Source organism: Anser anser (assembly GCF_964211835.1).
Source record: "Anser anser genome assembly, chromosome: 2".
In the NCBI taxonomy this organism is placed as follows: Eukaryota; Metazoa; Chordata; class Aves; order Anseriformes; family Anatidae; genus Anser; species Anser anser.
The window spans coordinates 54,189,972-54,217,036 of NC_139721.1; the positions used below are offsets into that span (position 1 = coordinate 54,189,972).

At 37.7% G+C, this 27,065-nt stretch overlaps 1 protein-coding gene across 7 annotated transcripts in view; it reads left to right on the plus strand.

Annotated features, from left to right (window-relative positions):
- Positions 1-27,065, plus strand: part of ANKRD12 (ankyrin repeat domain 12) — a 64,390-nt gene that overhangs the window by 8,399 nt on the left and 28,926 nt on the right. For 2 of the 7 annotated variants that reach the window (XM_083826623.1, XM_083826624.1), the window contains exons 2-3: positions 12,921-13,058; positions 20,014-20,161. In XM_083826623.1, the coding sequence (XP_083682749.1) occupies positions 12,972-13,058; positions 20,014-20,161 (235 nt within the window). In that variant the 5' untranslated portion in view covers positions 12,921-12,971. Of the gene's footprint in view, positions 1-4,063; positions 4,360-7,545; positions 7,745-12,920; positions 13,059-14,881; positions 15,057-18,651; positions 18,758-20,013; positions 20,162-27,065 lie in introns of those variants that run through there. The other 5 variants (XM_083826626.1, XM_083826625.1, XM_083826627.1 and 2 more) reach the window with 5 other exon arrangements.

A 27,065-nucleotide genomic window follows, 5' to 3' on the forward strand; every position in this document is an offset into this window, starting at 1 on the left:
AAACTAGTCACTACAGTAGCTATGGTCTAACCAAGTACAAAGTGCTAAGTAACATGAAATACTCTGAAAAGTCAAGTCCTTGATGTATTACTGGTACGACAGATTAGTAAAACTCCTGACTTTTAATTTTTCTCTGAACTTAAGTCGCCATATGCAAAATGAAGGAAGCAAAGCATTCTCATCTTCCATCAGTATTACAAAAATAATGTCTATGAAGGCAGGGGAGACTAAACCTTCTTAGTTCAAACTTTAATTTATGGCTAGTAGGTTCTGTGGTGTTGTCCAAGATAAGTTGCCCTTTTGTTAAAGGTTTTGTTTGTTTGTTTAAAAAAAAAAAAAAAGTTGGTTCCTTCTCCCTAAGAAGGGGGAAGGGAAGGCAAGCTGAAATAAGGAATACTCATGGTATGAGTGACAAATGGTTTGTCTTTCTGTGGAAGCGAGTGGAGCCCCTTTCTATGTGTTTCTGGTCAGTGGTTCTTCAGAACTTCATCAGGTTGTCAAAAACTTGCGTACAGCAAAAGAAGTGAGTTTCTTCAAGGGCTACGGCAGTTTGCCTGTGATTACCAGGAGTAAGAGTGATTGCAGGGGGTTGAAGTCCACTCTTTGTATCGAGTGTAACTTGAAACACTTCAGCAGAGGCACTCGGGGCTGAAGTAGTGGCTAAGTTTAAAGGGAGTGATTAGCAAGTGAAAATATTGCTCAAGTCCGAAGAAGTAAGTATAAATAAAATCAGAGTTGTAAAACTGTTTTGCTTTTTTTGTGTTGTTTTTACTTTCAGAAGCAAATCAGTGCCAGTGTGTTGGTTTCGTTCTGACAGGGAGGTTGTGGAGTTGTAGTTGGTGTGAGGCGAGACATGTCCAGCACTACTGTGCTATGAGTTTCAGTTCTTTTTCGGTCGGTGTTTATTATAAGTGTAGTCATAAGAAAACATTACAGCTGTCCAAACCAAAGGAGTCATAGGCGTATTTCTAACGATGAGATGTAATATGACAGAGGAGCAGTCTCTTGCTCATATGCAGCCGTTATTGGCTGCATGTGAGCATACGGAGGGTGATCTATCCAAAGTACCTTTAAAATTCAAGTCAATCCATGCAACAAATCTCAAAGGCATGCTGCTCTGGTATTTCAAATCAGTGAATAAGATTTTGTAAATTAAATTTGGGGCCAAAGTTTTCTTTTTTTTTTTTTCACAATGTGCTACTTATAACCCTGTTGCATGAATTATAGGTACGTACAGTTGGTCAATAACAGGAAGGCTTGTATTTGCCAAGGTTTCTGTTACCAATTTTTTCCTGTTCAGGTAATAAACTCAACCCGCTCTTTGTAAGGTAGGAGGGGAGTTGAAAATGTCTGAGTGACCAGGCAATGAAGGGGCTTGTGTGACCTTTGGATATGCCTTCCAACCGTAACTGTTTTATAATTCTGGAATTGTTTGTATTCTTTGGTAAGCATGTGTTTAGTTAAATAGGTTCCTTACTCACTAAAATTCAGTCAGAAAGCAAGGACACAGTTGCACTCTTTATTAAAGTGTATTTGTTAGAAAGAAGCTGACAAGACTAGGTACTACTGTGAGCACTAAAAATAAATTGGAGAGTATTGTGAAATGTCTGAAACGTGAAACCAAGCACAGGTAAGCTCAGGCTCTTAACATGAGGCATCCTGGGTAGGAATATAGGCAAGTACAACAAGATCCTTGCAAAGATCCTAGTTTTCCTTTCTGAATAGGAAAGAGTTGTATATCCTCTCATTTTTTGCTCTTCCTAGTAGAAATTCCTAGACTATTAGGTACATTCTTTATTTTGGTAGGAAGTAGTGGTGAGTTCCAGCTGAAGTACTGGAAAATCTTTCTTGCTGCCTGAGTGTCAGCTGTTTTTTAGGGACTTCATCCTATCCCTGTGTAGTGCAGTCTGGCATGCTGTGAGTAGGTACTTTGGAGTATATTAAAAGCTGTTCTGGAGGTTGAGTAGTCGCTGCACATTCCTATTTCACTGTGCAAGGACACCTCTGTAAAATGAGGTTCAAATATTTTTTCAAAAACAAAAGGATTTCTTACACAAATCTTTCTATAATATATCTGGATCTCAAGTATTTCTGCATTTCAAAATAAAATGTAGAAATACACTCCTGTAGTCCATTCCATGTATTAGCTAGGACCTTGAGAGTCTCCAGAGTACACACATCCGAGTCTTCTCATGGCATTTTGAAAAGGCATGCTTGTGTCTGTGCTGGTTTTTTTTATTTTTCTTTGATTTTAATGTATCATCTAAAACCTTGGAGGGAGAATTGCTGCGGAGGGAAGGGGGTAAGGCAGTTTTTATGAGGTTGCACAATAGCTGTAGCAAAGCAGTAAAACTGATCTCAGCGTTGTGTGTTGTAGCCGCAGTCACCTCAAGCACTGTGCAAGGCTTAAAGGAAAATTCTACTAACGAAGAATTCCCTGTTTCAGGACCAACAGTGTTTTGTCATATTTTATCGTCAAATGCCACAAAATCTGCCAAATTTGTGACTCACGTCCATGCTGGGTACTGCGTTTGCACTTAATTCCACAACAGACTGTTGCCTTAGGCACCGTTAGTTTGAGAGTATGTGCTAGATCGCGGCGCTCTCGTCATTGCTCTGACACTGGAATCTGCATGGGCTGAACTGTCGTGGTCATGTGTGAAAGAGCTTGTGGGTATTTTCAAAACGAAAACATTCTTCTCGTCTTTCATCTTTAAAAGCCACCATGGGTATCGTTCAGGCACCATGCTTTGCAACATGCTAAACCTGTGTGCTACCTAAAGGCAGTAGGGCTTGTTTGCTGGTTACTGCGAGTATGGTGAGGTGCTGTGGAGCAAAGGGCAAAAAGTGCCTGGTAAATGGTTTTGCTCGTTGTGTTTGGTATTTTAGTGCACGCTACGTACAGGAAGCGATGATGGTAAAATGTGGTCTTAAATAGTGTAAGATGCAAATAGCTTCTTACTTCACCCTCTGTTACCCAAAATGTGTTTTCCTGTAAGCTTGTAAAGGACAGCGTGCTTCTGGCCCGTAGCAGGAGGTGGGCTTGCCAGTACAGATGTACTTGAGTGTATGATTAGGCCATTCTGGCTGGGTATATTTAATGTATTAACAGTTTCTGGAAAAAAAATCTGTTACTATAGACATCTTGTACCAAGCCAGCTTTGACTCAAGCAATTTGGGAGGCTAGATGTTGAGTAACACTGTTCAGCAGTAACATTTGCACAGAACTTTGCACCAAAGACCTAGAGCTACTTTTGCCCAAATGAGGCCTTTAGTAGCCCTTCCATTGTTTCTCTTGCAAATATCAAATAAACCGGTGCAATGATTATAGGATAGCTGTATTTGTGTAGTCCTCTGCAATGAAAACCTTGGTACAAAGACTAATATTTCTGTGGTTACAGTCACCATTCACTTAGAAATTACAGAGTATAATTTTGTCTAATAGCCTAATGAGACTCTTAAGTAGGCTTCTTCTTCAAAGGGACATTTTTTATGGCAGGCTTGCATCTTATCCTGTTGAAGGAGAAAAAGGGTTTGACCATCTTTTGGAAGAATCTTTCATTTTGCTGTAGTGAGCTGTATTACAGAGCATAATTCAGGGCACCTGTCTGTTTCTTGACAGGTTGATATTGATTTACACCCTCCTTCTGCAAAACTTGCTAATTTTCAGGTGATCAGAGAATAAATATACAAGTTGTGAGAATGTCACAGTATGCCTTTAAGTGGAATTATAACTCTTATCTGGAAGATGTTCTTCCATACACCTTATTTTGGGATCTGAACTTTCTCTACTATGGCAAAGAGATAAGAAGTGTGAGATGTGAGTGGGAGGTGTACCTCCCACTGAAGAAAATGGGATGGGGAGTGGGATAGGAAGAGACAGAAAAGGACAAGTTGTGTGGAACCAGCAGAGCTCTGTCTATGATGCCCCTTCTGGCGCTTTCTTAAAGCAGGCCTGGCGTCTATCTTTTTCCGTATCTTTTCTCCCTGGCCTTCTTCCTGGCTCTGTTCCCAATGCTGTTACTGCCTCTTGACAGTGCTGCCCACATGGTGTTTCTTACAGCATCTGCCTCCTGCTAGCTGTGTTTATTGGTTCTGATGTGAAGTCCACTTCCAATTACCCCGATGGAGCCTGCTGGGTTTGAAACACTGAACCATACGTGAGTTCCCTCCATGAGCTCAGAAGTGCGATGGATACCTGGTCCAGTTCTTCTGGTATTGGAAAATATGCTCTGTGCCCTGGGCAACATCCTGTCCTCTGCTTTCATCTTGATGTTCTCCTGAGATGTGAGCAGTGTCGAAGCCTTTGTTTCTCCAAGTGCGTCTATCCAAGCAGTTAGTGGAAAACTGACGACAGTAGTAAGTTTGTCATCCTTTGCAACTGCTTTTAGTTTTAACAGTGCTTGTGGTGGTTTTTTTTTTTTTTTTTACACAGCCACAAGGATGCCAATGTTTAGGTATTTCAGGCTTGTACTCCACGTTGTGAGGAGGGAAAGATGACTTGGGTTGATCACGGGGTCTTCTGTACCCTCCTCTCCCTGTTTGTCCTCTCAGGTTTGTGTCTCTGCTGTTTCCTCATCACAGTTGCATTCTCTCATTTAGCTCATCTGAAGCTTTACTCCTCATCCACAGGCATACTGTGTGGGACATATCAGATCAAAATACAGCGGTTCTTTTCACAGATGTGGTGCTTAACCTTCTGAGCCAGAAAAGCCCAGCTCTGTACTGCTGGACTTTCCTACCTCTTAGTCTGTGTTGAATCTTGCATGTCCAGACCTGAATGGTCCCTTTCCCCCCAGTCCCAACCTCCTGGTCTTGTGCCTCTGATATGTCTCCAACCCTGTACCAAGATATCCCACATAATTCTCTTGTTCCACCTCAAGCCATTCATTTTCTTACTGGACGCTGTAGATGAAAAAGCAGTTACTGATCTCAGATAACACATGCAGTGCAGTCTGACTGGGAGCTGGGTCGTTGTATAGCTGAAGCTTGTGTTTGAGTAACTGGCTGTATAGAGGTAATGACTCGTGTAAGAAGAAGGAAAAAAAAGTCAGTGCTGCTACACAACCCATCATGATGTTTCATGTATCATTGGCACTGCTAGCTTTTTTAACCTTTGTTTTGGAAACAGATCACTTCTGAAACTTCTCAAAGTTGTTTGCGTAACAATGCTTTTACTGTAAAAATAAAATCCTTAAGCCATCTGCATTTTCTTGATAAGAAAAGAAAAGGTATGGGGGGAATGAAAAAACGCTACAGAATATTCAACTTAGTTAAATGGATATTAGCAAAACATATTCATTTTCTTAAAACTCTGCTTTTTACACTATCTTCTTTTTAAAATACCCAGTTTTCTGTGGATTTTGATCCTTTGTACTATATCCATTCCTTTTTGCCCACTGCATTAACCTCAGCTGCCTCTGATATTCCCACCAGAACACAGCTAACACTGGGCATGGCAAGGCTGGAGCTGCTGATGTGCTCGTTAGTTAGCTGATGGGCATGTGTGGGCTGGCTTGCTCTGAGCAGAACGTGGACTGCTGGCTTTTGTCTCCCTTGCCCTCAGTTCAGTTGCTCTCAGGCTTCTCTCTCTTCTACTCATCCACCAGCTTTCTTCCTTCCTTTCCATAACAGATGTTCAATATCGTTGAGATCTAGGTCAGACCAGTCATTTCTAAATAGATTTGAAAGAAAAGTTTGGGGTGTGGGAGGAAGGAGATGTCAAAGAGGATATGTACATCAGTGTCTTGGTTTGAATCAGGAATACACCTGTAGAGCGACTGTCCCCATCACCTCTCCTTGCCGCAGTTCAGTTTACTCTATGGAGTACCTGGAAGCTTGATTCCTCTTGGCTAAAGCTAAAGTGAGATGTGTTCAGGAACGTGCTGGATGTGCTCCAGCCTTTGAAGTGCCTTTAGTACATGGGGCTGCACTAAAACTAGTTTGGAGCAAAACTGCTAAATGTGACTAGTGGAAATTCTGAATTTTTGTTACCAGCTGTTGTACTCCACGGATCTGCTCTCGATATGCTGCACTTCTTGCTAATGTAGATGCAGCCTTAGCTGTCACTTACATAAGTTTAATTTTAGCAAAACATTCTGAAGTACTCCTGTCAAATAATTTATAGCAGAAATGTTGTGCAGTTGATTCACTGTTTCCCAGTCTGGAGTAAATCCCTGTTGGAAGAGAGGGTTTTTTTCTTCTGCAGATAAAAAGATATGGGAAATACTGAAGAATGAAGGTAATTAAAAAGGTTGCTTTATGCTAGCTCCCCTGCGTTTTTAATTGCAAATGCATTCTAGAGCTCAAGGATAAATTCAGTATCCTGGAAATTAACCCATCTGCTCTTCGTCTTACAGAAGTTCAATCTTGTGCTCCACTGCTTTGCTACAATGGCAGTCAGCTAACCTTCAAGATCAGCTCTACATCAGGGCTAGCAAAGAAAACCTTCCCTAAGCATCATTTAACTTCTTGCTGTATGTGTTAGGGCAAAGACATCCTGCGATAATTAAGCGATGCTTAATTTCTTATAGGTTTGCCGTATGGTTGGTTGGCTGGGAGCATGCAAGTGTCAACTGAAACTTTCCCCCGCAAATGGGGGAAAGAAAGAAAAGTGGTCTATAAAGGCCATTTTGTGTGGATTTTTCTTATATGCAGTATGGTACGAAGCTCATACTGAAACTTTCCCTCAGGGAAAAGTGACAGATAATTATAATTATTCTCTGCCAGCCACCTTGTTCCATGAAGCTTGCAAGTGCTTAATATCTTTTAAATCTGACAGCAAAGAGAAGTTTTCAGCAAAACAATCAACAGGTTTGAAAGCCATCAGTGAATCATCCATATGCATTGACTTAATCACATGGGCCTCAGTTTCTCAGGAAACTGGGCTGAAAGCAAGAATTTGTACAAAGGGAGTGACCAACAGTGGCAGCGGCTCTGTTGGAGTACTGTGTAAATTCTTGGCTGTTTTTTTTGTGTGTGTGAAGGCGTGCCCTTTCATTACAGCTAGATGTGAGCAGATACGAATCTAATATAGTAACTTGTAGGTATTAGGGATTTAATGTAACCGTCCTTTTCAGTAGCTAGCTACTTGATTTTTTTTTATTGGTTTATTTAGATTATATTATCCTATCTTTTTTTATATCACTCTTTGTAGATCTGTCAAAATGCTTCTTTGTTACTTTTAATGACAAAATCGTGTTTTTTTAACTTGCTTTAAATGAAAAATGACTGAGAGAAAAGTTTAATACAGTATTTCAATAGGTTATTGACTGATAACAAATGTACAAGAAAGACATCAAAATATAAAGAGCAAGAAGTCAGAGTATTCACTTCTGTTATATGTGGGGAAGTTTCTTTAGCAGGAAGCAGTTTTTATGTTTTATTAAAAGCATGAAATGGATCCATTTGTTAGAGGAAAAGCACAGTTGTGCCTGTCTGTCAGATGAAGTGATGAAACTGCCTGTTTTGACAGTGTTGTGACAAAGAATAATTTAAATGTAAAGAGCATAACTTTTAATTTAGGGTTCTGCTGATTTGAAACAGGCCATCAAGACTTCCTGATAAACCAGTAACTGCATTAAGAAACACCCCTGAAGGAAACTCCAAGCAGACACATCGAGGTTTCCCTAGAAGAACCTGCTAATGTTCTACATTTCAGCTGGGAATGGAATGCAAATGTCTCATGCCTGTGTTCAGAACACGAGTTAAAATGGCACTAAACTTGCAGGCAAATGTAAATAAAGTAAGATCGCTTTGTCATCTTAGGATTTTACAGTAGTATCCACTACACGATCATAGGTTGAGTAGTTTGCTTGCATTTCTGGACTGTAGTGCTATGTCATGAAAGAAGAAACTCCATACTTTCACAAAATGTACTTTTTTTTTTCTGGAATACTTGGGGTATGTGTTTGAAAAGTGTTTCACCCTTGGATTGTAAAATAGCAACCTGGTATATAAAAAATTTCATGGAAATGTCTGTGTAATAGTTGGAATGAATGGTTCAATAACCTGCTTTAATAATCTAGTATGTGATACTAATTCTTTGTGATCTCGCAGAGCCCTTCTCTCTTCAAATCACGATTAGCTTGGGGTCAAGAACTGAATGAATTCACTTTGGATTTTGATCATGTGGTAAACTAAATGGAAACACCTTTGCTTGCTTTCTTCATTTACTTACATTTGTGTGATTATACAACTTTAAAGTTGCATATGCAACTACATTATTTGTGATACGTTTATTTAAAAATAAGTTGAGTTTACATTTACTGTGAAAGCATTTCCATCATCCTCTTGCCCTCATATGATCATAGAATTATAGAATGGCCTGCGTTGGAAGGGACATTAAAGATCACCTAGTTCCAACCCCCCTGATATGGGCAGGGATGCTACCCACTAGATCAGGTTGCTCAGGGCCCCATGTAACTTGGTCTTGAACACCTCCAGGGATGGGGCATCCATAATCTCTCTGGGCAACCTGTTCCAGTGTCTCACCCCCCTCTGACTGAAGAATTTCCTTCAAACCTCTAATCTAAATCTCCCCTCTTTTAGTTTAAAACCATTCCCCCTTGTCCTATCATTATCTACCTGAGTAAAGAGTCCTTTTTATGAGACTCCTTTAAGTATTGATAGGCTGCAGTCAGGTCACTGTGGAGCCTTCTCTTCTCCAGGCTGAACACCCCCAGCTCTCTCAGCCTTTCTTCATAGGAGAGGTGCTCCAGCCCCTTGATCATCTTTGTGGCCCTCCTCTGGACCCTCTCTAACAGCCCCACGTCCTTCTTGTGCTGGGGGCCCCAAACCTGGACGCAGCACTCCAGGTGGGGCCTCACGAGGGCAGAGCAAGGGGTACAATCCCCTCTCTCACCCTGCTGGTCCCTCCTCTGGTGATGCAGCCCAGGACCTAGTTGGCCTTCTGGGCTGCAAGCACACACTGCTGGCTCATATTGATCTTTTTGTCCACCAGAACCCCCAAGTCCTTCTCTGCAGGGCTGCTCCCTGTGAGTTCTTCTCCCAGTCTGTGCTCATCTCTGGGATTGCCCTGACCCAGGTGCAGCACCTTGCACTTGGACTTGTTGAACCTTGCTAGGTTTATGTGGGCCCACTTCTCCAGCCGGTCCAGGTCCCTTTGGATGTCAGCCCTTCCTTCTGCTGTATTGACTGCACCATTCAGCTTGGTGTTGTCTGTAAACTTGCTGAGGGTGCACTCGATCCCACTGTCTGTGTCGCTGATGAACATACTAAACAGTACCAGTCTGAGGACAGACCCCTGAGGGGCACCACTTGTTGTTGGCCTCCACGTGGACATAGAGCCATTGATCACCACACTCTGGGTACGACCTTCCAGCCAATTCCTTATCTGCTGAATAATCCACCCTTCAAATCTGTGTATCTCCAGTTTGGAGACCAGGATGTTATGTGCAGCTATGTCAAAGGCCTTACAGAAGTCCAGGTAGATGACATCGATTAGTCTTCCTTTTTAAACCGATGCAGTCACTCCATCGTAGAAAGCCACCAGGCTGGTCAGGCACGATTTGCCCTTGGTGAAGCCATGCTGGCTGTCTCAGATCACCTCTTTTTTTTCTCTTATGTATGTATGATACATACAGCTTATCTTTTACTCTGTTTTTTAAAAAGCTAACCGTGTAGCAAGACCTGAAAGGCCCTGTTGGAGGCCGTGTGGCTCGTGAAGGAGAAGCTGGTGTTCACAAAATGCAGGTGAATCCGGTGAGGCAGGAGCCAAGGCCCCACTGCTCGACTTCCCGGAGCTGATGGAGGTGGGCTCCATGCTGCCAGAGCCAGGTGGGGAGAGGGCAGCACTGGAAGAGAAGCACAGCAGCAGCAGAGGTGGTTTTAGGGAGTCAAGCAGCATTGAGAAAGGAGGGAAAGAAAATAACTGAATATGCCATGAGAAATCCTTTGATTGAAATAATGACAGTTTTTGATTAAAATATAGTTCTTACATGTTGTTGATTGGTTTTAAAGTAGTTGTGATCATGATGATATATCCAGATGTTAACAGGAAGAACATACAGGCCAATTTGTTACATTTTCAAAGTAAAGTGATGAATAACAATTTCCGTTTACGAGCATCATTGTTGCTGAAATTATTTTTTTTTTTTAATATTCACAAAAGCACTTACTGGGGCACAATTCAACTTGGGAATTGTTGCAACTGAAACTTAGGATCAGAGAGGCTAACTGAGCAAAAGTGTATTTGCAGTGTGTGTGGTTTTGTTGTTTTTTGGGGGGGGTTGTTTTTTTTAAACCCACCAAAACAGAAATGTTTGCTATTACGGTAGTACTGTGTGTATGACGTAATCAGCATGGCATTAGCTGTCTGTGAAGATACTAATTCATTGCTTATTTTAGCATTAAGAAATGCTTTTTTTTTGTAAAATACAGGAAACTAGTTCTAAAGCACTCTCCATTGCCTTGATAACCTTTTTTTCTTCCTGCAACAACAACAAAAAAGAAAGAAAACAAAAAGGCAAATAAACATGCTTCAGTGTCAGTTAAAAATGAATGATTATTTTCCATATCAGTGCTGACACTGATAAATCTTATTGACCCTACTCAAAGTGAGGGAATTCATTACTGTTTCTTGTGTCTTGGGCAAAAGTAGATTATTAGGAATTTCACAGTATTGTATTTTTTATATTGATTTAATAGCCAAAACAAGATTCAGGTTATTGTATGTGAAAGTTTCTAATGAAGCTCTTCCTGTTTTTCATAAGCTTGTGGTTAATGTTAAAAGAAAAATACTTCAGTGTAGGGGAGGGGGGAGGGAAGGAGCAGACTTTAGTTTGGCATTTCCTAATTTTCTGACTTTGGGACTGGGCATTTTGAACTTTCCTTCCTCTCTCGTTCTTCTCTTCCTCTTACGGAAAAATAAGGAAGTAAGATGTTACTTTGTAGTGTACAACAGTATTCATCTCAACCAAGTATTTTGTAAGAGAATTTCACATAGGTTTAGGTCTTCTGGAGAGAGAAATTTGTTTGAATCTGAAAGTTTTGGATGTCAGGACTAGCGTGCACTAAAGAGAAAACACCAGTCCGCTGCTCTAGTCTGTTACTTACATGTGTCAAACCAAAACAGTGGCCCTGATCCTATAACAGCAGCAAATTCTCCGCATGGCGATCCCAAAATCTTAACTGTAAAGCAGCAATAGAAACTTCACACCTAAAAGAACACCCAGTTGGGATTTTAAAAAAATAATAATAAAAATTACTACAAGAGTCAGTAAGACTGTGATCCTGTACGTGCCTAGCATGACATATCAGCTCAAAAAGACAAATATGACATCACGAGCTTTAAAGTGAAGTCAAATGCAGTTTTTATTTTCACATGACCTTTTCATCTCAGGCACTTTTACAGGTACAAGACAGATGGATGAGTTTAGCAAATGACTTTGGGATTTTTGGTTATGACAGTGTTCTTGCTATAGACCATGTTTTTGGTCTAGATCTCTTGGGTTTTCACCCGGAGCTGGGAATTGGCTTTTGAGTCTCAGCTAAGCCACAGATCTCTTACTGGATTTTGGGATTTACGAGGAGCCTGAGCATATAGTGCCTTAGCAATGTGCTTGACTTCTAATGAGCCAGAGCAGAGTAAATCAACAGGACACCTTTGGAGACTTGAAAATGATTGCTCATGAGCTTCCCCAAGTCAAATGCAAGTTCTTGATATAGACTTCTTTAGGTTAACTTTCTAATGTCATCTGTCAGGCTTTCTTTTTTAGTCTTTAGTCTGCTCATTCACTGTAGTGAGCTGAGTTTGCTCTGCTTATTCTCATCCCATTTTGGCTTCTGTTCTGACAATTGCGCTAAATGTAGAATATGAAGAGAAATGTTAGCTTTTCTCTATTCCTTGGTTGATACTCGGAATTGATAGCATTTGCAGATTTTCTGTCTAAACTTGTATGTTGTAGTACTTAATGGGTTGTGTAGTAAAAATTCTGGTGCGTTGACAGGATATTTTGGATTTTTAATTTATCATAACTACTTTCTTTGTTGTAAGAACTTTGTAGTTCTTAAAAAGATGATAAATGAATAATGCTAAAAATCACTAGACTGTGTACTGCTGGCAGCGTTGGCAGTGAAGAGCAGCCTTCTGCTATGCTCCTGAAATAAGTTTTTAGGACGACCTTGACTTTTACTGTCAGGTATTAAAAATGTTTCACTTGTCTTGAAGTAGAAAAGTGCAACCAAAAGTAACATGGGAAAATCAAAATTCCATTATGTGAAACTGTCGTGACACTTACTCGGTGTGCCCCAGAGATGAAATACCACAGAGTTCTTTGAGTTTTATATACACACATCTGTAGCGATGGCTTATGTGGTTGATTTGCTAGATAGTGGCAATTAAGGCTTCTACTTCCAGGTCTAACCTTTAAAAGATTTTTCTTCTATATATCTCTTTTGTTCCATCAGATGGATAGCACATGACCAAGATTTGACTGCCTTTCTAAAATATTTTAGGTAGACAATATTTCAGTTTCCCTGGCTAGAAAAATAAATTTTTGTTGATAGTGTTGCTGGAAATGGTTTTGTGCATCTTCCCAGTCTTACTACCTATAAAACAAAGTGACATAGTGAACAGCAATGAGTTGTCAAATACCTGAAAGCTTTAAGTCTGCCAAAGAGGTAGGTTAGAAGGATGAGGCAGTTCAGCGGGTGACTGTGATTTTCCAATGACACTGTCCCCAGCACTAGCCATGTTTCTGTTTAGCATTTTGGTTTTCACCCCAGGGTGGAAGCTGTAGGTGAGAAGAGTGCTTGAAGTCTGCTATTATTGTCAGTCTACTCTTTGGAGTACAGTTCAGCTCTGCTACCATCTGCAATAAGAATATTTTTCTTGATATGACACTTTAATTTGTATATTTATATAATGTTGTTTTTGCTGTGTTTTGTTTGCTTTTCAGACACACGATGAACCCACTGATACAAGATACAGCTAGCTAAACAGCTATAAAATGCCCAAATTTGCATCTACAAAAACAGTTCAAATAGAAAATTCTGACAGTGATAGCACCATGGTGGAAAAAACAACTGCAAGAAAGGTAATAAAATTATATTTGTGTCCATTTCGTTTTGGTGAAATGAAAAGCATGTTGTATCATGGTTTTTGTTGCTGTAATGGGAAGAAATAAATATGAATCTATATTCTGAAGTCTGAAGTACAGAGGAAAAAAATCTAGTACCATTTTTTACATGCTTTCACACCTAAATTAAATTAGGGAACAGAATTTATGCCTTTTGTTATAGCTTACAACTTAGATCAAAAGGAAGCTGGTATGTTGATTTTTTTAATGTAAGTTAGTGCATAATTTCCATATCTTACATCGTATGAAGTCTTTATACACTCACAAGAGCAAGGATTCATATTTAATTTAATTTTACAGTGTCTTAGCCTCCGTAACAAACACATGAAACGTTTCTGAAGGCCTGTGATGGCACAGACCAATGAGAGTACACAAGTTTCTTAGATTCCATTATAATACAGGAACTTGTTCCCTCTGGGAGTACTTGAAAGCCAAATGCTGCAGAGGGGTTGAGAGTAACTCCAGTACAAGTGAATCCACGTTAAAAACTGTAGTTTTTTTGAGTTTTTTGAATTTTTGATTGCTGGAAAATAAGTGAGGTCCACTGATACTAAAAGGTGGTCTGTTCATAAATGTGAAGTATCCTATCATTTTATAACTTCTAGAGGCAAGTCATAAATAACACAGTCCTCCATTTTGTCTGTGTGGTACATTTGTAAAATGGACAGCTACAGTTTAGCTATAATGAATAACGATGGATATAGCTTACAATACAGAATATTATTCTAAGTTGTACATTGCCCTGTGGAGACAGATTCCATTTAGCTAGCTCCCAAGTAAAGTTTAAAGCTGTCTCCTTTAGAAAAGGAGATGGTGTGTTCATACTTAGTATTTTGTTGAAGTCTGTATTTCCTGGAAGACCACTTGTGAAGTGTATGTCCGCTGAGCCGTTTAACGCCCATATCCTGCTATCTCTGCAAAAGTTGGGTAAGCTTTTGAAATGCAGATATATTCTGGCAAAAGAGAGCTGCACGAAGGTAGTAGTTGTTATGAATGAAGTTGGTAATTTTTCCAGGAACAGAAAGCTGAACATGGTGTCCTTTATTTAAGCACCAGGTAGGGGAGGTAGAAATATGGCAAATTTTCATTTGATTTAGAAACGATTAAATTAACTTTCTATTTTTAGTAGTTACATGAAACCCTTTCATTGTCACTTTGGTTGTGGTGAAGGTTTGTCCTTAGCTGGTTGCTCTAACCAGCAAACGAGTGTTGTTAAGACTGTACAGTACAGTAATTAGAAACATGGACAAGCATGTTGGGTTGCTCAGTATTTGATTAGTTTTCCCAAGTAATCCAGTCTTCACTGTCATCTTAAAGCCCAGGAGGAGGTGGAAGTTTGACCAAGGACATGGCTATGGAAACATAATGGTGGACTAATTACATAGATACCAAAAAGTAAATCGACGAACTGCTCGCTTTGTTGCATTCAGTCTTGTTCACTATCCACCTTGGAATAGCATGTTTTTTGAGACGTAATTTGAGACTAACGTAGGATTTGGTTTGGGATTGTATGGAAGTAATAAGAACAAATAATGCTGAAAAGCTGAGACCCTAAATAACATTACAGAATTTCATAAGCATTGCAGTTAACCTTCATGTTTTTAGCATAAGTGCAGTTTGGTTGCTTTTGTCCTTATTTTGAGAAAAAATGAATGTATGATTAAGATAGTAAATTGTCACTTAAGTCACACACACACACTGTTCTTTAACATAAGAACAAGCAATTGGCAGAAGTGTTTAGCTGGCCCTTGAATAATGTGTAGTTTCTCCTCCTGTATTAGGAAGAAAACAGACAAAATATTGCCGAAATGTAATCATTTGGATTCAGCCTGGAAAACGACTTGAAATTCAACAGACAACAGGGTAACACTAAAATTTGAGTTAGAAACAAAGTGAATCAAGGGGCAAATCTGTATCGCACAAACGTGGAACTGAAGTGAAGATTGATCAGGCAAAGTAAGATAGCAATAATTTAAGGTGAAGTATCTTTAGAAAGTAGTTGAAATTTCTATAAAGCAGATAAAGATTTTTCTTAATATGTACATATTTGCAACCCCGGATTTAAAAACAATAGTATTTTAAGCATTAGGACTTCTTATGAAAAAGATTAGTTAACCTAAGGTAATACTGTAAGGAGGTAATGATGCTGCAGGTATAAAGAATACAACAGTAAAATTTTGTTTTAGTGAAGCATTTTCATGCTGAAGTGTCTTGATTAATCTAGAGACTTTCTGGTCCACACAGTTTTGTCAGTACTTTGTGACTAGCAAGTGACTGTATACTGTGCCACGAAGGATGCCACTGTAGTAGTAGTATGAAAAGACCCTGGGGTCTTTGGCATTCAGATAGTGGCAGTGGTACTTAATACAAAAAATGCATTCTATTTTTCATGTAGCTTTGTCTTTCTTTTCAAATCTTTTGTAGAATAGTGCAGTCAAACCACTTCTGCATTTTGGCATGTAAACTTGTTCTTACTTCTGTGTCCGCTAATACACATTTGTTGGTGCAGAAGTATTTTTGAACTACTCGTAGAGCTTAATTTCTCTGACTAAATGGGCTAAATGGAAGATAGGTAGTTTAATTATAGGTCTTCCTATATTCAACAGTCCTAAAGTTACTGTTGTTACAAGACTTAAACTTTCATATTTGTTGAGTGAACGTTGATATTTACTATGCTGTTCTGACAACCAGTAAGTAGCTATGTAAATTAGCTATATTTCTGAGTTCTTTTGAGAACTTAAGAACATGCATGGAGTAATATTCATGTTAATAAAATGAGTTTCTAGCAAATATGCTTTAGGGTACATGTTTCTATTTTGGTTGCTTGCCCTAGGAACATAAAAATTGATAAGACTGTACGGCAGGTAGATCATTCAGTGTTTGCAATAGATATTTTATAAACATAAGGAAATTTTAACTTACCTGAATGTATATCTTAAATGGCTGAAAGTCTAACAATAAAATGTAGATCTGTGGTCCAAAGGAGAAATGCATTTTTGTTTTGTAAAAAGTAACTCTCTTCTTAGAAGGCTCCAACAATAGTTGTTCCCAAAGCCATTTTAGCACCATGCAGAACATGTTTTAGTATGCAATTATTTTTGATAGGCAGAAAAAAATACTCATTCTACTGAGGTTTAGTACATCTGCTAGATTATAAATTATACGGCACTATGTTGTCTCCTTTTGTGTATTGTCATTGATTGTAGACATACCAGAAAATAGAGCTGGAATGGGATATTAAGAGATTGTCCAGGCTGCCATTTGTTAGCCTCCTGAGACTGCTTCTGTTGAAGAGATTACAAATGTCCTCATTTGTAATACCATACACCGGTATGGGTTTTTTTAGGTAGAAAATTCTTCTTGTTACTACACCTTCCAGTGAGGTGTGCGTTAAATGTTGAGATGTGCAGCTCCGGTTCATGCATTTGCCCCAGAGCACAACAAACTCTTTTGTACACGATTCTTGACAAATCTTCGCCAGACCATTTCTTTGAAGCCTAGACTGGTGGAAATTCCAGTCTCCTTGGGCAGTTGATTTTGATACTTAACTGTGCTGCCGAGTTAGATGCAAAGTGGAAGGGTAAATTACCTTTACTTGCCTCTTGGTGTAGTCTAAAGCCATTAAATGTTCTATAAGTCTAGTGGACACAGAGAATGTGCAGTGCATTTTGTTTTGGAGCACTTTTTTAGTTTATGGATCTGAACATTATCATGTCTTTATTCACTGTTTTATTCAGTTGGTAGTTACCAGTTTAGATTAATGATCTTCCATAGAAAATCCACAGATGTTCTCAATTACAGGCCCCTGAAGGAAAGATGTAAGCTTCATTTTAGTTTGCTTTTGTGGATCACAGGAAACTAATCCATAGACCTATTCTGGCTGAATTTTGAACCGTGCATGGACCGTGAAAAAGATGTAGATGGGACCAGGAGTAGGTGAAACAGTGAATGCTCGCTCTTTAAGCTGTAGCATGTGTTCTAACCCACAGGGCTTGCTACCTCCTCTTGCCTTCCTTTACTTGAAGTTGAATCCAGGAGGCTGTTACGAGTTTTCTGAATTTTAATGTGGGATCTTGTGATCGTACAGTGCTTTGAAGAGTCTGAAGAACCTTGTTTTTATCCTGTTCTTTTTCTTTTGTTTTGTATTTAAACTATTATCAAATGAAGACTGCTCTACAAATTCGCTAGCGATTATATTTTTAATTTGCTATTGATCTTTGCATCTCCCTCTTGCCCAGTCGGGATACTGCCTGCATATCTAATAGCATCTCTATCAGCATTGTCACTGGAAATACTAAATAGTATTGGAGCTTTGTACTGACTTCTCAAACAGCCTATTCATTGCATCCTTCAGATTGGAAAGTCAGCCCCTGGTTGTTCATGACATTGTAAGTGGCCCTTTAGCTTATTCGGTGTGCTTTATTACTTGTATGTAGTCACAGCCAAATTTTTATTGGATGCTTATTTGATTTAAAGCTTTATCAAGTACTCTGCTATATACCATTTTAATATATTTTGTTTCTCACAAAGTGGGAAACTTGCTTGCTTTCAAAGCAAGTAAATTTAATACAATGAACATCATCTACAAAGGTGCAAATTTTAGTATACTTTTCACTTGAAAAGGATAAATATTTATTTCCAGAAGAACTAAGGAACAAAATACTCGTTCTAAGATGTGTCTTGTAGTTTCTGTGTATTGTGTACAGCCTGTTCTTTCACTTTTATTGTATTTTTATTTACCTGAAAGTATACATTTTGAACACTCTCTCCTTCTAAGTAGATGATCATACAAATTAATATTCAGCGATTAACAAAAAAAACCAGTGTGACAATCAAATTCAACGTAACGCATATACACAGGAATAAATGTGAAGCTATCAAATTATTTAAGCAGCTTGTGCATCTTTGAGCACATACTAATTAGTTTTAAAACTGATTAGTTCTTTTAAGGATTTCCAATTGGAAAGGCTTGCCTTTTTTCTGCAAAACAAAGTTAAACCAGTTATTTGAGTGTTTCTTGTTTACAAATCTTAATCGATCCTTTCTTTTGCATAGTAACTAATGTAAGATAATATTCTAAAGAAAGCAATAAAAATTTAATACCATTCTATCATGTTGTGGGAGATTCTTATAGGTATGTATGAGAAATAATTGTATTAAGCTGTTTGGGACAAGGAAAGAATGCTCCTGGTGAGACTGGGCAGAAGTGGAAGACTTTAGTAGAAGAGCTCAGAATGGACTGAATGTAGTTTGGGTCTGTCCTTGTCAATGGATTTGTGTGTTTGTAGGTGTTAATGATCAGTTCTGTTAGATTGTTTAGCTTCCTTTAAAAGTAATAGTGTTCACATTTTACCTACCAAGAGCTTAGGGGAATCTTAGGGTTTTTAGATTTTCTTGTAGCATTTAAGGAAAAAGGTCTGGGGAGGTGTTTGCTTTCTTTGGGGTTTTGGAGAGGGTTGGTTTTGGTATGTGGGTTCTATTTTGTGTTTTGGCTTGTTCTGGTTTGGGGGGAGAGATGGGTAGGGGGTGTATTTTTTGCTTTTTTTTCCAGGTTTCCAAACTTGGACTGACTATAGGTTTCTCTGGGGGCATCAGCCCGCTACTTCAGGAATTCTCCTTAAATAGACTGATTCCTACCCTTCTTTGTGATTTCCCTGGTACGGACATCTGTTGTCTGAACCACGTAGGGGGGATGTTTATGGGTTCTCTTTGTAATCATTCCTGCCTATCCTCTAGCCAGCAGTTTGAACTCAGAGCATCAGATGATATAATCAAACTACTCTTCTTACCTGCCTATGTTTTAAAATAAAGGATGAGTGCTCTTGAGTGCCTTTGCTTGGAGTTGCTTTCTAGTTTCCTCTGATCAAAATAAATCTTTTAACTTCGTGCTTCAAAAGCACAAAGGAGCAGCCTTTTGTTTTGCGTTGATTTGCAAGTAAGTGTATGTTCCTCTTCTACCTTTAGAAAATGAATCTACTAGTGTTTTCACTCAATCATCTGTTGAATAATGTAGAGCTGTGGAGTTGGGGTAACTGAATAATGTACCTCTACAGCACATAATGAAGGGAAAATGCTGTTTCTCTGCATCGCTCTCGATTGGTATGCAAAAATGTTGGGCTTTGCAGAGGGTTCTCTTAAGCATTCGTCTTACTAACTTGCTGTCTTTTCCATACTTCAACCTCCTAGATTATCAAATAATCGAGCATAAGTTATTGTGTCCATCCTGTTTTTCTCTGTTTATTGTAAAATGTTTTATAAGCAAAAAAGTACCAGATTTATGCATCTAAAAATTCCAAATTGTTTATACCTATTTTTTAAATGAATTTGATACCAGTTAAATAAAATTTCTTTATAGATTTTCTACATTCTTGGAAAATTTTGCTTTAGAAGATGATGCACTACACTATTATCCCTGTTGAAATGGAAGGGAAGCTCTCTATATGGGTGGATTTGGGGATGGGGAGGAGGCAGGGGAAGGTTCTTAGGGGTTTTTGTTATTGTGTTATTGTTCAGTCTGAATTGCAGTGTGGGCTTTTAATGTACTGTTGATGTGATTATTATGCTATAGTCAGGGAAACAAATTGGCATGGTCATTAAAAATTCTAAGACTTAGCAAACTCTTGTCCAGTTGGTATTGTTCCTCTGATTATTAATCAGGGCTCTGGTAGTGAACAGCAATTCTACGGTGATGTACCTGGAAGTAGATATAATACAGAGGATTCTCACCTTAAAAGGAAAGAAATGCTATTGATTATTTTCAGTAAGGTTACTTTAAAAGGTTTTGAATGAGCTACTGTGTAATGATACAAATACTCGCACATACACTCACATAGCAGTCTTTTCAGTCTGTATACATTATGAGACTATCCTGCTTTATGCAAAAATTACTTAGTATACTTTTTATTTATATTAGAGCAAGGACAAGATTGCATCCTACAGCAAAACTCCAAAAGTGGATAGGAGTGATGTGGGGAAGGAGATGAAAGAAAAGTCTTCCATGAAACGTAAACTTCCTTTTACTATTAGTCCATCCAGAAATGAAGATCGCAATTCAGACACAGGTAGAACCTTTTTATTTCCTTAACTAATTATTTGTTGGTAAAATACATCCTACTTTAATTAATTGTATATTATGTTTTTACATTGATTTTTTCCTCTAAAAAGGATACTAAGTATAAACGTTGCTTGCTTGCTTCTGATTGTTGCATCTCTGTCTGATAGGCTTTCATCCTATCAGATGTTACCGAAAGCTAGCATGCCATTGTAGTTTATCTACATCTTCCAGTTCTTTCCTAACCTCATTCTTTTGCTTCCATTTTAGTCATAAGTCTTTATTTTCATGGTCATCTCTAGAGGTCCATTTGCTTAAGCAAGTAAACTGATATATGTAAGCGCCTTGATTTGTGGCACAGATCTTAGGCTTTCTTAGGCTGTCGGTGGGGGGGGGAAGATGGGGAGTGCTCTGTCCTATATATAAAGAAGTTGCTACGGTTATGGAACTAACTGGACTAGCTATGGAGAACAAACTTCTTTTACTTTGAGCTCCTTTGATCTGCCCAGGATGCCTTTTCTGCACAGGCTGGTAGTTTTTCCTGACTTAAGCATGTGCTGTTACAACTGATTTGAAGACTTCAAAATATCATTCTTAACATGGCTCTTTTTGAATCAAGATGGAGGAATCTAAATGTGATTCCAAGAGTACAATTAACCAAATTAGGTATATGCAGTAGTCCAGTAATAGTTACGTTGCCAGCAAGACAGTATCCAAGCCATCTGGATGGTCACCAGAAGATCTGCTCCCCAGATTTCTCACCGGTTCAGTCCTACATTTTCTTATATAGTACTTACCATAATTTTTTTCAGAGAAGTTAATTTGTTAACATACTTGTATTTAATTCTAGTTATGTATGTAAGTACATACTTTTTGTCCAGAATTGATTTATTGCAGACAATTTGATTATTGGATGTTACAAACATATTTTTGTTTAAGTAAAGAGAACGTGGTATAAAATCCAAATTTGAAATAGTTGCATTGCAAAACAGGACTTTTGGATTTAAAGCTCGGTTTTCAGTGTGTTTACAGAATTCTACAGTCATACACTATACATAATACCACTTGATTCTGAAAAGACCATGCATAAGTTATATGTACGCTCCCAGCGTTTGCTTTGTTGAATTTATTGTTTGGTGTTATACCATAACTGTTTTTTGTAGTGGAATTAAATGTATTTAGAAATAGTCTTTAGCACTTACCTAATGTTTTCTGTGTTGAAAATCGTTTGTCATTTTTCACCATCCCCATCAACTTTAATTCATTGTCACAACATCTTGTAAGGTAATGTAAAATTCTGCATTTCTCTTGCTCTAGCATCTATTGTCACAGTTGCCACAAACAAGGTGGATTACTCTAGCTGTCTAGACAAGCACAGACAGTGCAGTGCATACACAACAAAATCTTTTTGTTGTAAGTTGTAGCAGAGGGATGATGGAAACAGTTCAAGTAGAGGCAAGAAATACTTTACAGAAAATAGAAGGCACATAACTCTTAATTATTGTGTAGCAAACATTAGTGCTTGTTGTCTGATTCATTGTTGACGTGTTGCAAACTTCTGTGTGCGTTACTGCTGAGGAAGGAAGGCAAGATAACTATCCTGTTTCACAGATGAGGAACTTGGTACCTAGGCTTTCCAAAGGCCATAGAGACTGGGTCAAAACCAAATAAAAAACAACAAAGAACAGTTCTTGTTGTGCTGATTCTGTACCTAACCAACTGGATTAGACCAGTGAGCATTAACCACTTACATTGCTGCCAAGCTACTGAACTGTTACCTCTGACAGAAGTGTCTCCTTGCCAGCTAAGTACAGAGAATGGCAAATATTATTTAGGAAGGAAGAAAGTAAGTTTTTGGAGATGACAGAGTAACCAGACACAGAAGCAAGAAGAGGTGATGAAATGCTTCTTGGTATCTAGTAGTACTGGGGTGGGGTGGGAAATTCTCTTCAGTTTTCTTCTGGTGCATGCTGAAAATGTGTAGAAGTAGTCTAGGGAAGATGATCAGAGGTTGTGTACACAATTCATAAGAAAAGTTCAGAAAAATCGTGGAACTACTGCATTCTTCACCCTGTCCATTATAGTTCCAGGATGTATTTTATCCTTTCCTTGTTTTACTTTTAATTGACTTCAATATATTTTTTCAGAGTTAAGTATAATAAAAATGTTCTCACTAGTTTGCTAAATAGTTTATCTGTAATCGATAAAATACCATTGAGTTTGCTTTCCAAATGTTTTTGAAGACTTGGCATCTTCTAAAAATGTCTCTGGGTGAACAAAAATCAAGGAGTGCCATGAAAAGTAAATCTAGGGTAAAAGTTCTAATTTAATGAACAACTGTTCATAATAAATGGTTTATCTCCAAGATACATGATAGGGTTGCTAGCTGATGATAGAAACCCCATGATAATGGGGTTCCATCCTATTTAGGAAGGTAAATGAGTTACTGGAAAAATGGGAATATCTTATTTTTAGAGCACTACTTTGTTGGACTTGTCTCAGTTCTACTTCTAGAATATCCATACATAAACTAAGATTTTGTCTTTTTTTTCTTTATTTTTTTTAATCACCTTTATTTGACATACTAATTTTTATCCAGTTTCTCTCCTTTGGATTGAAATACTGCCTCCTGTGTCATGTTTTCTCTCACCAGCTTCAGCTTCTCTCCCTACCCCTAAATTCCACCTGTTGCTTCCTCTTCCTGGTATTTTTGGTTTGTTGTGGTATGGTTTTTGGTTTTGTGTTTGGTGTTTTGTTGTTTTTTTTTGATTCAGGTATTGTCAAGAAACAAGTGATAATAAACATGGACATCCAAAAGGATGTTGACTTCATTTGGAAATGTATTTTAAAAAATTAATTCCTGCTAAACTGTGTATAAAGTAAATGTTACGTCCAGTCAGTTTTGGGAAGTCTGAAAACAAACTGCATTTGTAGTGTCCTGTAAGAGTCTAGAACAATACTTAGTCCTGCTGTTTATTTAGATTTGCATTTAAATTAATTTTATTAGCTTTTGCCTAAGAATCTGGTGCATTAAATTAATGAAAAATATTTTCATATCTAGCTTGTAGGTTCCTTTCTTAATAATTTCATACTGGCTAGGACCAAATCCTGTTGACTAAGTGTTGGCATGCAATGCCAGCTGAGATGCCTGTGGTAGCTAAATCTGCACAGAGATGACTTATAACATGAGCTGTGGGAGATCTGTTATGGGACAGCTACAGCACCTGGAATGGCACTACATGCCAAATTTTAATCAACAGAATCCTATTCTTACTTTCTTTTATTGTGCAGGTGTGTGTCTATTATATTGCTATTATTTGTTTGAGCAGATCTGTCTTGCGTGTGCCGTCCTTGTTTGAATGCTTATCCTAAGCTGAATTCTCTGTTACAACATCCCCATTCTGTGATCAAGAGCAACCACAAAAAGCTAATGCTATGTATTTGTGTGTGTGTGTCAAATTTCATTGCAGTGTAGCTTTAACCTTTATTGAAGTTAATTTCCCATAACCTTATGGAGAATTTTACGTAAAAGCTTTGCGTAAGACTGGTGGAATTGATGGTGGAAGAAGAAACATTTTTCATAACTTTTTTTTAAATAAGTTCTCTGATTTGAAGTTTTCCAATCCAAAATCACCATTTGCATGAAAGACCACTTATTTAGAGTACTTAAATAGCGTTATTATGGTTTAGTGGAGGTGTTAGGTCAGAGGTTGGACTGGGTGGTCTTGGAGGTCTCTTCCAACCTAGATGATTCTGTGATTCTGTGATTCTGTTATTTAAATTTCAGTAATTTAATTGATTTGGTTATTCTTAAATAATCCATTTATTTGGTTATCAGAGTGAGAACACAACAGGCAAGTGCTGCAACTTTAAAGGACAAGTTTGCTTGCTCCACCTTATTAATCTGAAGAAACAAATTTGTGTTTCTCTATATAATCAAATGTAACTGCAGATTGGAAAAATCTTTTCATTGTGAAGTATAGGCATTTTAAGCATAGGCATTTTTTTAATCTTGTTACGTAGTTGATTATTCACAAAGAAGAGTAAGAGTTAGAATTACACACCAATTTATCACTTTCCTTGGAAATAACGTCCTCCAGATTTTCTGTTTGTAGTAGTATCTTGGTTTCGTTTTCCGACCTCAACAATAACTGCCTTTAACGTGGTCCAAGCATAGCATAGCCATTTCTTCTAGCATTTAATAGATACCCAGAGAAAACTGTTCCATGTGTACCTCATCCTAACACAGTGCATATACGTGTGCTTCCTGCAGACAGGTTAGTGGGGCTGCTAAAAGGACTGTTTGGACAACTGTGGTACTACTTGCTGGATTTCAGCTGTTCATCCGTTACAAGTTTCTTTACCTATTGTATGAGCCAGAGACAGGAAAGTAGATGTGTTTGTGTGCATGTGTATATAAGTTTAAGTAAATATCTGCCATTAACTTAATTAATTAAGCATCACGACAATACCTTAATTTCTCTAAAGTGTACAGTACACTGCGAGTTCCCTGCATCACGTTCTAGTCTTTCTCTTTAACTGAGTGTAGGAAGCAGCAGTCAATCATGATGTGTTTCTCTTTAAAATAACTTGTCAGATCATCACGATCACACGAATCTGAGTTACTCTTGTTCTTTTAACTTCATCTGCAGATTTGATCACCATGACCTGTCTTCTACTGTTGCCAGTAATAAGAATATTAGTCTCTTGGTCTATATCCCTTAATGATTTAGCTTCTGTAGACACATTTATGTCAAGCAGCTTATATTTTAGCTTCATATGGTCCTATTTCTTAGTGCAGTTATTCCTTATAATTTGCGCTGACAGGAGTTTGATGTGAAAGTAGAATTAAAACAAGCCCTGAAGTTGGCATTTGCTCTTTTTGCTTTATTTCCTTTATCCACCAAAGTGGTTATTTACAAAATGGTATACTCTGTTAGCTTGGCATGACTTGTTTTGAGAAATCCATGTGCTATTTTATTTACTATCTTATTTTTCTAAACCACTTAGAAATAAGTTGATCCATTGTTTGTAACTCATCCAAATCCAAAACTACAAGTACATTTTCAGTTGTCTTGGGACATTATCTGTAATGCGTACATTCTCCTAAAATAATTGCTGATGATGTTTTTGCTGCCAGTATGTTTTAGAAGTGTGAGTGAATTTCATGGATTTATACCCCCAAAAAAGTGCTTAAATGCACTTATAGCACTGTTTCACATAACTTGACTATTTTAAAACTTTTTCTTAAGTGTTATGTGGAAAACTTACATTGCAAAAGGAAAATATTACAAGGAATGTTGTCCAGATAGACTTAGTTGCATATTATGAAGGCTCTTTAATAAAGATAATCAAACATGGATCCATTTGAAGAGTTTGGATTTTAGTTAATAACACATAAGAAATTCCCTGATGTCCTAACTGCTGAAGAATATCAAAAAGTGACAAGAAAGTGAATATGAAAGAAGATATTGGCACTTCATAGACATTGAAAACAGAAAATATTCAAAACTAAAAAAAAACCCCACACTTTAAAAAAATGGACTTCAACAGTCAATTTTATAAGTGAAATTTTTTATGACCTTAATTTCTTAAACTGATATTATCTCTATATTAAGGAAGTTATTACTGTTCAAATTGTATGGACATCAAGAACATGGCTGTGAAAAGTTTTTGTTTAACACGAGATAAAGAATAAATAGTCAAGGCTTTAGATTGTTAAGTTAGTCTTTTTCCTGCTAAATGAAGTATAGTGTGATGATAGTCTTGGAACAGTGAAAACAAATAATCTATTGCACAATAAACACAATGGGAGTTCCCGATCATTTATAAGATTTTTCTGTGGCTTCATATAACGTCTTTATCAGCATTTGTAGAGTTGTTTTTCTTGGATCAAAAAAGTAGTCTTTTTTTTTGGTTTTTTTTTTTTTTTAATCCTCTAGTTTTAAATCTAGAGCATATGCATGAGAACTGGAGTTGGGGAGAAATTACTAGCTTCTTCCAGGATGTACTCCAGTAAATGGATTATTAGGTACACCTGCTGTAGTCCCAAGACACCTTTTTTTGCTTTGTTGTTGATCGTACTCATTTTATATATAGAACTGTTCAGAGTTTCTGAAAATCCATTTGTAGTCTAACATCAACTTGGTGAGAGCAATCGGTAAGATCTAGAAATGCTTTGTAAACACTATTGCACCAGTGAAAAGCTTTGGAATATTGGGTAGGACTTTGGTGTTGTTTCACAACACTAAACATGATACATGATTAAATTTCACTCATATGCTTAATAGGTATTTCTAATAAAATGATTTTTAAAAAAATAAAAGCATAAAGATACCTGGAAAAATATACCTAATTGTAAACAAACAAACAAAACCCACACTATCATTTGGATGTATTGTTTTCCCAAGCTGAATATAGTAATAAAATTGTTATGAATGATTCAGAATGCAAATGAATGTGTGTTTGTTTTGTTTGTTTGTGTTTTGTTTGTTTTTTCTGAAAAAGAATCATAAGTGGTAAATAGCATAAGCTAAGAAACCAGTAAATCATGCCAGACGAACTGAAATATGTTGTTTTGTTGGAAATACTAAATTAGTCGATGAAGGCTACAGAGTATGCTCTCCTCGGAGAGAGAACAGCATAATCGCAGTGAAAAGTTGAAAGTACAATTTCATTGTAGGTTTTCTTTAAGTTTTCCTTTCTACAGATTTCTACAGACTTTCTACAAACAGGGGAGCAGGCTTGATTTAGATATCGTATGTATTTTTGGATGTTCAGAAGTGTGAGATGCATGCAGTTCAGAAAAATCTCAACAATTACATATGTAAAAGGGATCTCCTTGTTTCCTTTTTAAACATGGATAAATTTGTAGGTTTTATATATACGTCTGCTCCTTTCCATTCTTAAAATAA